This window comes from Pomacea canaliculata, linkage group LG2 (genome assembly GCF_003073045.1).
Source record: "Pomacea canaliculata isolate SZHN2017 linkage group LG2, ASM307304v1, whole genome shotgun sequence".
NCBI classification, from domain to species: Eukaryota; Metazoa; Mollusca; class Gastropoda; order Architaenioglossa; family Ampullariidae; genus Pomacea; species Pomacea canaliculata.
Window position 1 is genome coordinate 43,231,530 of NC_037591.1, and position 14,024 is coordinate 43,245,553.

At 44.9% G+C, this 14,024-nt stretch overlaps 1 protein-coding gene across 1 annotated transcript; it reads left to right on the plus strand.

Moving 5' to 3' along the window:
* Window positions 1-8,050: 8,050 nt before the first annotated feature.
* On the plus strand, window positions 8,051-12,459 carry LOC112557390 (ovalbumin-related protein X-like). Its single transcript, XM_025227206.1, has 7 exons — window positions 8,051-8,416; window positions 8,619-8,809; window positions 9,122-9,273; window positions 9,579-9,765; window positions 10,725-10,967; window positions 11,776-11,997; window positions 12,214-12,459. Exons 1-7 carry the CDS (start codon window positions 8,368-8,370, stop codon window positions 12,385-12,387), a joined length of 1,218 nt encoding a protein of 405 aa, XP_025082991.1. The 5' UTR covers window positions 8,051-8,367; the 3' UTR covers window positions 12,388-12,459.
* The last annotated feature ends 1,565 nt before the right edge of the window (window positions 12,460-14,024 follow it).

Genomic DNA, 14,024 nt, shown 5'->3' on the forward strand with positions numbered 1-14,024 from the left:
GAGCTGGAGTGACGTAGTGAGTGGTGAGTGAGCCTGAGGCTGAGGTGATGAGGTGAGCGTGGTGCTGACGTGACGTGAGTGAGTGAGTGAGTGAGTGTGAGGTGCTGAGGAAGTGAGTGTGAGGTGAGGAGTTGAGTGAGTGTGAGTGAGTGGTGAGTGAGTGTGAGGAGTAGTTGATGAAGTGAGTGATGAGTGATGATGAGTGTGATGTGAGTGAGTGAGTTGAGTGAGTGTGAGTGAGTAGTGAGTGAGTGAGTGAGGTGAGTGAGTGTGAGTGTGAGTGGGTGAGCGTGAGTTGACCTGGGTTGAGTGAGTGAGTGAGTGGTGAGTGAGTGGGTGAGTGAGTGAGTGAGTTGAGTGAGTGTGAGTTGAGTGAGTGAGTGAGGAGTGATGGTGAGTGAGTGAGGAGGGAGTGAGTGGAGTGGTGAGTGAGAGTATAGTGAGTGAGTGAGTGAAGTGATGTGAGTAGTGAGTGATGAGTGAGTGTGAGAGTAGTGAGTGAGTGAGTGAGTGAGTGAGTGAGTGAGGGAGTGAGTGAGATGTGAGTGAGTGAGTGAGTTGCGTGAGTGAGTGAGTGAGTTGAGTGAGTGAGTTGAGCTCAGTGAAGTGAGTGAGAGTGAGTGAGTGACGTTGTGGTGAGTGAGTTGAGTGAGTGGATGTTCTAGTGAGCTCGCTGAGTGAGTGAGTGAAGTGAGTGGTGAGACCTGAGTGAGTGAGCGTTGAGTGGAGTCCGAGTGAGTGAGTGAGTGAGTGAGGGTGAGTGAGTGAGTGAGAGTGAGTGAGTGAACGTGAGTGAGTGAGTGAGGAGTGAGTGAGTGGCGTGAGTGAGTGAGTGAGTGAGTGAAAGTGGAAGTTGAGGAGTTGAGTTTGAGTGGAGTTGATAGTGAGTGACCAGTGCATCCGATGAGTGATGATGAAGTGAGTTGGTGAGTTGAATCCCCGTGTAGTCGGTCTGGATGGTGGATGAGGGTGAGTGAGTGAGTGAGGTGATCGTACTGAAGTGAGTCACTCTGAGTGTATGGATGAGTGAGTGAGGAGTGAGTGAGTGAGTTGAGTGAGTGAGGAGTTGAGTGAGTGAGTGAGTGAGTTGGGAGTGAGTGAGTGAGGAGTGAGTGAGTGAGTGAGTGAGTGAGTGAGTGAGTGAGTGAGGGTGAGTGAGTGAGTGAGTGAGTGAGTGAGTGAGTGAGTGAGTGAGTGAGTACGTGTGAGTGAGTGATGAGGGATGAGTGATGAGTGAGTGATTTGAGTGAGTGAGGTGAGTGAGTGATGTGATGTGAGTATGAGTGAGTGAGTGAGTGAGGAGTGAGTGAGTGAGTGATGAGTTGAGTGAGTGAGTGAGTGGAGTGAGTGAGTGAGAATGAACGGAGATAGCTGAGTGAGTGGAGGAGTGAGCTGAGTGAGTGAGTGAGTGAGTGAGTTGAGTGAGTGAGTGGTGATTGGTGAGGATGAGTGAGTGAGTGAGTGAGTGAGAGTGAGAAGTGAAGGAGTGAGTGAGTGAGTGAGTGAATGAGGAGTGTGAGTGAGTGTGATGAGTTGGTGAGTGATGTGTATGAGTGAGTGAGTGTCGACGTAAGATGAACATAGAGAGTTGAGTGAGTGAGTGAGTGAGTGAGTGAGTGAGTGATGAGGATGAGTGAGTGAGTAGTGTGAGTAGATGTGAGTGGTGTGGAGTGAGAGTTGAGTGAGAGTGAGTGAGTGAGTGAGTGATGAGTGGAGTGAGTGAGTGAGTGAGTAGTGAGTGAGTGAGTGAGGTTGAGTGAGTGATGAGTGGTGAGTGAGGAGTGAGTGATGTAGTGAGTGAGGGTGAGTGAGTGTGAGTGAGTGAGTGAGTTGAGTGGTGCGTGGTGAGTGAGTGGAGTGAGTGAGTGAGTGAGTGATGGTGAGTGAGTGAGTGAGTGAGATGAGGAGTGAAGTGAGTGAGTGAGGTGAGTGAGTGGAGTGAGTGAGTGAGTAGTGAGTGAGTGAAGTGAGTAGTGATGAGTGAGTGAGTGAGGAGTGAGGAGTGAAGTGAGTGAGTGGAGTGAGTGATGAAGTGAGTGAGTTAGTGAGTGAGTGAGTGAGTGAGAAGTGAGAGTGAGTGAGTGAGTGAGTGAGTGAGTGAGTGAGTGAGTGAGTGAGTGATGAGTGAGTGAGTGAGTGAGTGGAGTGGTGACTGTAGTGATGAGTGAGGTGAGTGACGTGAAGTGAGTGAGTGAGTGAGTGAGTTGAGTGAGGAGTGAGTGAGTGAGTGGTGAGTAGTGAGTGAGGATGGTGAGTGAGTGAGTGAGTGAGTGAGTGAAGTGGAGTGAGTGAAGTGAGTGAGTGAGTGAGTGAGTGATGAGTGAGTGAGTGAGATAGTGAGTGAGTGAGTGAGTGAGTGATGTGAGTGAGTGAGTGCGTGAGTGAGTGAGTGAGTGAGTGAGTGGAGGTGAGTGAGTGATGAGTGAGTGAGTATGAATGTGAGTGAGGTGAGTGAGTGAGTGAGTGGTGAGTGAGTTAGGGAGTGAGTGTAGTGATGAAGTAGTGAGTGATGAGTGAGTGAGTGGAGTGAGTGAGTGAGTGAGTGAGTGAGTGAGTGAGTAGTGAGTGAGTGAGTGAGTGAGTGATGAGTGAGTGAGTGAGTGAGTGTAGTGAGTGAGTGAGTGAGTGAGTGAGTGAGTGAGTGATGAGTGAGTGAGTGAGTGAGTGAAGTAGTGAGGTGAGTGAGTGAGTGAGTGAGGAGGTGAGTGAGTGAGTGAGTGTGAGTGAGTGAGTGATGAGAGTGGAGTGATAGTGAGGTGAGTGAGTGAGTGGGAGTGAGTGAGTGAGTGAGTGAGTGAGTGAGTGAGTGAGTGAGTGATGAGTGATGAGTGAGTTGAGTGATGAGTGAGTGAGTGAGTGAGTGAGTGAGTGATGACTTGAGTGAGTGATGAGTGGTAGATGAGTGAGTGAGTGAGTAGTGAGTGAGTTGAGTGAGTAGTGAGTGAGGAGTGAGTGGAGTGAGTGAGTGAGTGAGTGAGTGAGTGAGTGAGTTGAGTGAGTGAGTGAGTGAGTGAGTGAGTGAGTGATGAGTGAGTGAGTGAGTGATGAGTGAGTGATGAGTGAGTGAAAGGGAGTGGTGAGAGTGAGTGAGTGAAGTGATGAGTGAGTGAGGAGTGAGGAGTGAGTGAGTGAGTAGTGAAGTGAGTGAGGAGTGAGTGAGTGAGTGAGTGAAGTGAGTGAGTGAGTGAGTGAGTGAGATGAGTGATGATGAGTGAGTGATGAGTGAGTGAGTGCAGGAGTGAGTGAGTGATGTGAGTGATGAGTAGTGAGTGAGTGAGTGAGTGAGTGAGTGTGAGTGAGTGGTGAGTGATGAGTAGTGAGTGAGTGAGTGAGTGAGTGAGTGAGTGAGTGAGTGAGGATGAGTGAGTGAGTGATGAGTTAGTGAGTGAGTGGAGTGAGTGAGTGAGTGATGAGTGAGTGAGAGTGAAGTGAGTGAGTGAGTGAGTGAGTGATGAGTGAGTGAGTGTGATGAGTGAGTATGAGTGAGTGAGGAGTGAAGTGAGTGATGAGTGTATGAGTAGTGATGAGTAGTAGTGATGAGTGAGTGAGTAGTGAGTGAGTGAGTGGTGAGTGATGGAGTGAGTGAGTGAGTGAGTGAGTGAGTGAGTGCAGTGGAGTGAGTGAGTGAGTGAGTGAGTGAGGAGTGAGTGAGTGATATTGAGTGAGTGAGTGAGTGAGTAAGTGAGTGAGTGAGTGAGTGAGTGAGTGAGTGAGTGAGTGAGTGAGTGAGTGAGTGAGTGAGTGAGTGAGTGAGTGAAGTGAGTGAGTGAGTGAGTGAGTGAGTGAGTGAGTGAGTGAGTGAGTGAGTGAGTGAGTGAGTGAGTGAGGAGTGAGTGGTGAGTGAGTGTGAGTGATTGAGTGATGATGAGTGAGTGAGTGAGTGAGTGAGTGAGTGAGTGAGTGAGTGAGTGAGTGAGTGAGTGAGTGAGTGAGTGATGAGTGAGTGAGTGAGGTGAGTGAGTGTGAGTGAGTGAGTGAGTGAGTGAGTGAGGTGAGTGAGTGAGTGAGTGAGTGAGTGAGTGAGTGAAGTGAGTGAGTGAGTGAAGTGAGTGAGTGAGTGAGTGAGTGATAGTGAGTGAGTGAGTGATGAGTGAGTGAGTGAGTGAGTGAGTGAGTGAGTGATGAGATGAGTGAGTGAGTGAGTGAGTGAGTGAGTGAGTGAGTGTGAGTGAGTGAGGGTGAGTGAGTGAGTGAGTGAGTGAGTGAGTGAGTGAGTGAGTGAGTGAGTGAGTGAGTGAGTGAGTGAGTGAGTGAGTGAGTGAGTGAGTGAGTGAGTGAGTGAGGAGGGAGTGAGTGATTGGAGTTGAGTGAGTGAGTGGTGAGGTGAGGAGAGGAGGGATGAGGATGAGTGAGTGTGTGAGTGAGTGAGTTAGTGTGAGTGAGGAGTTGAGTGAGTGAGTGAGTGAGTGAGTGAGTGAGTGAGTGAGTGAGTGTGGGAGTGATGTGAGTGAGTGAGTGAGTGAGTGAGTGAGTGAGGAGTGAGTGAGTGAGGGGTGAGTGAGTGAGTGAGTGAGTGAGTGAGTGAGTGAGTAGTGAGTGAGTGAGTGAGTGAGTTGAGTGAGTGAGTGAGTGAGTGAGTGAGTGAGTGAGTGAGGAGTGAGTGATGTGGAGTGAGTGAGTGAGTGAGTGAGTGAGTGAAGTGATGAGTGAGTGAGTGAGTGTGAAGTGAGTGAGTGAGTGAGTGAGTGAGTGAGTGAGTGAGTGAGTGAGTGAGTGAGTGAGTGAGTGAGGAGTGAGTGAGTGAGTGAGTGAGTGAGTGAGTGAGTGAGTGAGTGAGTGAGTGAGTGAGTGAGTGAGTGAGTGAGTGAGTGAGTGAGTGAGTGAGTGAGTGGACGGTTGAGAATAATAATAAATGGAAAATTTTAAAGCGCATACTCACACTCCTAAGGAGCATGCTTTTAGCGGATTAGAACAAGAAAGAAACATGGACAGTATGCAAGGAACAGGAAAACAAATAACAAATCAACTATAAAAGAATAAATAACCGTACTAAACGGAGAATAAAAATCAAATACAGAAAACACAAAGAGGAACCAAAGAACAAGAGCTGAGACTAACTTGATATTGCAAAAGGAAGGGTGTGACAAAGGACTAGCATTATGGGAAAGGTTGTTAGGAGTAATGTTTACAGAAGAGTAATGTTTACGTGTGTTCAGTGCACGTGTAAAGAATTCAATAGTGGGGGTAGGTGGCGGGTATGGTAAGGGAGAGAGTTCCATTGTTTCGCTGCACAATAAGTAAACATCCTGTGTCTATATATGTTGTTCTGTTGACAGGAAGATTCAGGAGACGATCATCAGACGAGGAGCGAGTTGTGTAGCTGGGGTGCAAGGGAAGAGCAGTTCAGAGAAATAATCAGGCCAGGTGCCAGCAAAAACAAATTAAAACACATTAAAACACAGCACGGACAGTTTGTACTGGATGCCAGAATGGATGGGAAGCCAGTGTAGACAACGAAGGAGAGGAGTGGGTGGTCACGTGTCCTGCTCTAAGCACCAGACGTGCAGCAGGGTTCTGTACTTTCTGAAGTTTGTGAAGAAGGTATACAGGGCAGCCAGCAAGCAAGGAGTTCTAGTAATCGTCTGGATAAAACAAACACACAGACAAGATGTTGGTAGCTCGCGCAAACAGAATGTGACGGACGGCGATGATCTTGTTTAGCTAATAATAGACAGACTGACAGGCAGTCGTGACTTGTCTATCATAATAGACAGACAGACAGCGGTGACTTAAATTGTCTATCATAATAGACAGACTGACAGCTGTAACGCAAAGGTGATGTTGGTTTCGCCAGCCTTGATGTGACTTGGTGGACAAACGAGTGAAGATGGATTTCTTCTTCTCGATTATAGGAGGACTTCCGTTTTATCCTCATTGAGTTTAAAACACTGAACATTGAACTTTTGCGAATAACAAATATTCAAAAGAAGAAAAAAAAAAAAACCAGATTAAAAGTGAAACTACGCTTGAAAGTCCCTACTGTTTGTTTTTACTCGTTGCCCTGTGGAACTACTGCCTCTGGGTGAAGACTTATACTCTCTCGATCTAGCATTGTCCTTATCCCTGTCCTCACTCTCACTGCATTCTCATCCTTGGGCAGAAATCAGCACCAGCACGGTCGATCCGTGACACAAGTACACCCTGAATAATCGGTGTCCAGCGGCATTCCACCAGTGCGGGAAGCGTGACGAGAACGTGACGAGAACGTGACAGCGCTACTTCCGCCTCCTTAGCACCTGTACGCCATGTCACTCCTTCCTCCCATCCCTTTCGCCGTACCTGGGAATAGCACACAGCTGTCTTAAGACGACATTACCAAGTCTAAAGTTTTGATATTTTTCATAAACATTGGTAAATAAAAAACAAAAAGCAAAACAAAAGTTAAAAGCACGACAAAGTAATCTTGCTAGATTATAGCCAGGCCTCCCCTGTATATGCACTGTGCGCATGCACTGAAGCTCATCGGACTCGCAGAAATTCATCGTGCCCAATGATCATTGGGCATTTGTGGTCTTGTGTAGACATGCAGCTACGTCAGGTTGATGTATGTTTGTGATCTGTGTTGAATAGGTTGATGTATGTTTGTGATCTGTGTTGAATAGGTTGATGTATGTTTGTGATCTGTTTTGAATAGGTTGATGTATGTTTGTGATCTGTGTTGAATAGGTTGATGTATGTTTGTGATCTGTGTTGAATAGGTTGATGTATGTTTGTGATCGGTGTTGAATGGGTTGATGTATGATTGTGATCTGTGTTGAATAGGTTGATGTATGATTGTGATCTGTGTTGAATAGGTTGATGTATGATTGTGATCTGTGTTGAATAGGTTGATGTATGTTTGTGATCTGTGTTGAATAGGTTGATGTATGTTTGTGATCTGTGTTGAATAGGTTGATGTATGATTGTGATCTGTGTTGAATAGGTTGATGTATGATTGTGATCTGTGTTGAATAGGTTGATGTATGTTTGTGATCTGTGTTGAATAGGTTGATGTATGTTTGTGATCTGTGTTGAATGGGTTGATGTATGATTGTGATCTGTGTTGAATAGGTTGATGTATGTTTGTGATCTGTGTTGAATAGGTTGATGTATGTTTGTGATCTGTGTTGAATGGGTTGATGTATGATTGTGATCTGTGTTGAATAGGTTGATGTATGTTTGTGATCTGTGTTGAATAGGTTGATGTATGTTTGTGATCTGTGTTGAATGGGTTGATGTATGTTTGTGATCTGTGTTGAAATTTTTTTTATCTCTGCTATTCGCTCTTTACTGCCACCTCGCTCTCTCTCTCTCTGTACTTCTACTTCCCTGTTTCTTGATGTGTTGCTGTCACGGCGAAAAACATTTTATAAGAAGAATAAAGCAACAGAAAAAATTGTATAACACATTATGGAGTATTAATAAGACTTGCATTTGTGATCTTCCTTCTGTTACATACCTTTTCTCCGCATTGAACAGCAGACTGTGATGTGAGATCGCGCACGCACACACGCACACACACAAGCACACACACCATTATTATCAGTACTACATACCAAAGTCAAAATCTGCTCTCTAACAGTAACATATAGTTTAAAGTGGGGATAGGGAGCAGTTATATTTCGATGCTGCTGCTGTTTCACTTGAATTCAGATTGCAAAATACACTTCGCCAAGACGTGGCACAACCCTAATGTTTATTATTAAAATTGTGAGGAAAACGCTTGAAGCCATAATAATCCTTTTAGTTGCTGACTGTAAACTTGTGACCTCAGAAAAGGTTTAGACACAAATATTTAAAAACAGTATGAATAGAGGGTCTTTAAACAACTGACAAAATTATCGAAGAAGCCTATCAAAATAAAATGTTTATAATTGTTAGCGTATCTGATTGGAAACTACGACCTTCAATACAAATGCTGTTGCTCCTGCGCACTTTGTACTCTCCAGAAAGGCTGTGGGATATCTGGGATGCAGATGCTAGTGCATCTTATTTTCTAAAGATATTTTGATTCTTTTATCACAGGAAAAACAAAGTAATGTGCGTAGCAAGCGTGGGGGCGTGTAAATAAACAAGCCTGTTAAAAATTTCAGTGTGAGAACCAATAATACAAATTCTGCGAATGCGTTGTTAGCGATATGAATATTGTCTTTCTAACTTATCAGATGTTTATGAGATAAAGCAATAATGAGAAAACACAGCAAGAAACAGTCCTCTGCGTTCTTGTGTTTGCGGCGTCAACATGGACCTTGAGCGCCGTCTGTCCTTTCCCAGGTTATCGCGGGCTGTCCATGACACCGGCCTGTGGCTGCCTCTATATAACCTTGGCAGCCGACCCCCTCATCATCAACAGTTGACCTCCAGTCATACTGTCAAGCTTCCTACATCATGGCGAAACTCTTTGGCATCTTCGTGCTGGCCTGTCTGTTAACTCTAGGTGAGTCTTTGGCGATGACATTGGTGGAGCTGTGGAAATAACTTGAGCTGTTGATTATTGAGTTTTATTGCTCAGTTTATACTAATAGTTCACTATGATCTGAGCTGTTGATTATTGAGCTTTATTGCTAGACTAACAGTAATAGTTCAATATAATCTGAGCTCTCTCTCTCAAGTTGTCTGACTGGACTCTTGTTTCGCAGGTGACTGTCATCTCAGTGTGCGTCAAGCATCATCGTCTCTGGCGCACTCGTCTGGTGACTTCGGCACCAAGCTGTACAAGAAACTCGTGGCCGACAACAAAGACAACGTGGTGTTCTCCCCCATCACCGTGTACACTGCGTTGTGCATGACGCTGCTGGCGGCCAAAGGCGACACCAAGCTGCAGCTGCAGGTACAGGCCACACCACACGTGCTGGTGTGCGCGTGGTCACACACTTGCCATGAAGAGATGGCAGAAGATGGATTTCCTTTGTTATTATTAATAACACATTAATAATAATAATAATAATTCTTAAAATATCTGTATTTGGCAGTTTGGACATCACCTTCAGAAACAAACAAACAAACAAACAAACAAACAAACAAACAAACGGCTTTCCTTGCTGAGTCTTCTTTAACCCTTTCTTTTTTAAAAATTTCTGTTACTGTTGCTACCTCTGTAAAGCTCTCTACGTTTACCCTCGTTTTGGATTTCTGTGAGCAGAAGGCCTTGGACATCAAGCCCGATCAGAATATTCACAGTGAGCTGCGTGATGTGCTGACTTCCGTCCTGAGCCCTGACCAGAACAGTGACGTCAAGACACGTCTGGCCAACGCCATCTACTACGATCCAGCCAAGATCACCATCGGTGACAGGTACAGCACGTGCGACACAGAAACAAGACGCAAGGCGCACCTGTCAGAGTCTGCGTCAGACGCATGCGCAGTTACTGGCACGCATTCATTGCCAAGAGGGCGGAGCCAACAAAAGTGGATAGGAACATTTGAATCCCCACTTTTTTCACCCTTCTCGCTTTGAACGTATGGACACGGGTCTGATCATTCTGGTTTGTTTTTAGAAAGTGCAGGAAGTTTATGGGGTCATATTGTAAAGTCCGACATTGAAAAATAGGAAAACAAAGGTAAAATTTTTTTATTAAGTTTTGGTTTGATTTTTACAGTTTTAGGGACGACATAATAAACTACTACGGATTAAATGCCCTCAAGCGTCTTCAGCAACAAAATCGAGAGAGAGACATCAACGCTTGGGTAAACGACATTACCAGTGGCGCCATCACCAAGCTGGTGGAACAAGGGGAGATTAGTTCGGATAAAGCGATTCTTCTTCTGAATGCTATCTTTTTCGAGGTAAGGCTTTGCGTCTTTTTCTTGCGGGCCCTTTTATGTGGGCAAATATAGGGTATTTAAAGGAATTATAGTCAAGTGGTTACTATTCCAAGATGGAGATTTATGAACCCCGAACAGAACAAACTTTCTTTGCCGAGGCCAGCAACGGATGACCCATTCGACCTAAGTCATGTAAGACAAATGGAGTGACGAAAATCGTATGATGTCACGTCGTCTGCTTCGTCCAGTGAATACCGTAACCCTAAACCCTATACCATTCGTTTTTAAAGCGCCACCTACAGTCACTTCCGCCAGACTTCAAAGCGCGCCATCAAACTGGTGAAGGGGTCCCTCCCTGTTAGCGACGTTCAGGAAAATTTATTCACCATGGGCCTTTATCCCAGACTCCTGTTCGTTTGTAAATCGTCTGCTTCTAAGCAGCAAGCCGCATTCATCTTCTCTGTTTCTATCGCTCTGTGACTGGTACCTTCCCACAATTCACGTGTCTAGCTTTTCCTCCGCTTCAGCTCACTTAATACTTCATATCTGGACACGTGATATTGTATCGATGGTCAAGGCTTTCATGCTGGTTGTGCACTTTTGTCTCGAACATTCGAGGTTTATAGGTATTACCCTTTATAGGTATTATTCATCAACCCTGGTCGCTTACATCTTTCATGGGTTTACTAGTAACCGAAAGCGTCCTGTCAATTAATCAATCAGTCCTATTCGGTAAATAATGTCTGGTTCATGTATTGCTTTTTTCCCACGACCATAAACTAACTCTGGAATGTCGCGAGGTTTCAAGTGACTTTTTCTTTATAAACTTGTAATATCTGCCACTACGGTTTGCTAACACTTGCCTATGTCTAGCAAGCCCACCGTAATAACTCAACCTGGGAATACCTTTTCCCCTCCGACCTCATTTCCATTAAATATTAACACATGATCACTCAATCAATCATGAATTACTAATACAGGGTTCGTGGGAGGCTATGTTCCCTGCGGAGCTGACGAGAGACATGGACTTCCAGAAGTCAGAAGGTGACAAAAGGAAGGTGCGCACGATGCACCAGGAAAACTTCTTTGCAGTCAAGCGCGTGGAGGATGAAAAGGTGCGGGTGCTGGAGCTGCCCTACAAGGGCAACCGCTTCAGTCTCTACGTCATCCTGCCGGACACCAAGGAGGGTCTGCAACACCTGGAGGGTCATCTCGATGGCCAGGTGAGACTTGAGACAGGTGGGCAAGGTGCTGGGAGTCTTCCACAAACTTCACTGCAATGCTTTGTCAGGTTCGCCTGGGACATCTGTGTGTGTGTGTGTCCATTGCAATGTTTCAGACTTCAGCTAATCAGGCAGCTTTTGTTGTCGTCATTGCTGCGCGTGTATTTCATGTTTCCTACTTGTTGTTGTGGTGCTGCTGACTGGTCTTCGTGGTGTTGACGCGCATGCGCTGTATACTGTTGCTGTTCTTGGTGGTGCTCCTGCTGCGGCTGTTGAATTTTAATGGCATATTAATGGTATATTAATGGTCTTGTTAATGGGACCGAAGTAGCATTTACTTTTGTTGTTGTTACTGCTACTGTTGTTGCTGCAGACACCACTTCCATTTACCGTTAGTCCTGAGTTTGATGTACTTTTGTTGTATCTTGGAGGACTTGCAGCGGTAGTTTTTTACTAAAGAAGTATAGACTCAACGGAAACAGCAGAGGCAGCTTTAGAAGTTCTGGCGACAGAGATGAAAGAAGAAGAGATACGGCTCATAGAACTAAATGAAGACGGTTGTACTAAGCAATATGCTATAATGAGCACTACTGTACTTAACATGTGGTAATGCCAGTGATGATAGTGACGATGACTGATATGTTTTTCAGGGCAGCATTGGTGTCGTCAAGCTCATCAAACTTATTAATTAAAAAAATAACGTTACCATATTTATTCAGAAATAATGTGGAGATACTCAGTTGAAGACCCATTAGATGTGACTACATAGCCAGGAGTAACCGCCGTGTTTTCCACCTGCTCTGCTTAGGTTCTGGACAAGATCGTCAACTCCATGCCCCAGCCCCGCCTACACAAAGTGTACCTGCCCAAAATGGAGCTAAGCTACCGAAAGAAGCTGGACGACAAGCTGTTTGACATGGGGTTGGACAAACTCTTTGACAACCGTGCTGACTTGTCAGGCATGCAGCGTGAAGGGGAGATCAAACGTGACCTGTACATCAACGGAGTTCACCACAAGGCCAAGATTGAGGTGAGTGGGGGGGGGGCGATGTCACGTGACTGCATGCCTGTTTGTGATGAGTGGTCTTCTTACTATTTTGGTTTTGATCCAGAGCATATGACAACACCAAGCTGAAATTTGGATGGCTGACCTTCTCACATCTTCTCTAATGTTTATTTTACCCTCGGCGAAAAGAACGCACAGGCACAAATGATTTTTAACTCCACGCGACATTTTCCTTCTCAGGTGACTGAGAGCGGAACCAGGGCAGCACCTGTGACAGAAATCAAAGATTCCCGCAACTTTGCCCTTCCTGAATTCAAGGCCGATCGACCATTCATGTTTGTCCTGCGAGAGAAGAAGAACGACATCAACGTCCTCATTGGTCGTTTCAAGGGCCCCGCGGCGAGGGAAGAGTAATGCGAGCTGCAGACACGTCAGTCGCTTCCAAGTCTTTGTCAGTGTTATTTTGAAGTCTAATAAACTACTGCGCAACCAACAGGGTGTGTCAGTGGATTCAATGTCTGTACCTGCATCTGTACACGGAGAATACTGATATAAACCAAGATATAGAGCAACACACACGAACGCAGGCATCCACGTTAACAGTGTTACATTGGTATGTTCAGTTAAATCATCTGTCGATCTTTTGTATACTGCAACACCAAAAAAACAACAACAACCACGACGACGAAAATATCAACTTCATTACTCCTAACAACCTTTCCCATAATGGTAGTCACACCGTTCCTCTTGTAGTATCATGTTACTCTAAGCTCTTGTTCTTGTTGTTTCCTCTTTGTGTTTTCTGTGTTTGATTTTATTCTTCGTTGACTACGGTTGTTTATTCTTTATAGTTCATTTGTTATTTGTTTGTTTTCCTGTCCATCGTATGTTGTCCATGTTTTGTTCTTGTTCTTAAGAGCTAAGAGTATGTTTCTTAGGAGTAAGAGTATGCGCTTTACAAATTTTTCATTTATTATCATTATTAAACCATCACTCTGCACATTTTCTCCAACGATTCGTTCCTGTACCAAGACAATATAAATTGTGTAATAGCTTAACGGATATTCATTATTCATACATTTATTAATATATGTCTTTTGCTCTCCGCCCACTGATATTTCACAATCAATGTCTGACCCATCTTAAACGACAGGGGTTTGGCAGGTTTTCTCCCAGAGATTGCACACAGCTAGCTACTCACCATCGCCAATACCCTCCATCTTCACATGGAATCAAGAAGAGCAGTGTGGCAGTCTCCAGATGCCCATAACCAAATCGACTTCCTGCTTTTGCCAAAGTGTTTCATGTCCAGCAAAACAAGGCGTTGATAATAACTTTGATTCAATAAGCCTGAAATTGAGGATGAAGGTAAAATATCACCCAGCTAACGAATGAATGCTCTTTGACTAGGAAAAGCTAAAAGACCCAGACTAAGAAGATGTTCAAGCCCCACTTTGGATGTTAATTCGCCGCCCTCCGCATGGTTGATGAAGGCAGCCTCGCAGGAAACATCAAGGATGCACTTTCAACAACTGAAGAGGTTCTAGGAAAGCACAGGAAGGAAAAACGTATGGTAACATATGATATCTCTTTGACCAAAGGAAAGCCTCGGAGAAAGAGAGGAAGAGCAAATCACAATTAAGCAGTTGCCAAGTGCAAAGCAATGAATTACGACATCACGAAGAGGATGAAGGCAGCAGAATTTGGATCAAGCTCACATGCCAAACCATAAAGGAAGGAAAGGCGCGAGGTAACAGCAAAAAGGTCTATCAGCTAATAAACAACCTCATCAAGACAGATCAACACAAGTCGTCTGTCATCAAAGACAGAAAGCGTGACTGCATTAAATTAATGGGTTGAATATTGCAACCAACTGAAAACAGACACCATAGTTTTTCAAAGCAACCAGACTAGAATCAGCGAGCATGCAAAGAGGCCAGTTCTATGAGAAAAGGCCAACAGACTGCAGGAACTCACATGGGAGACTAGCACTTACCAGAGCAGTCACGGTTAACAAACAGTGCAATAACAAAGCAAAGATGGAGTGCAGA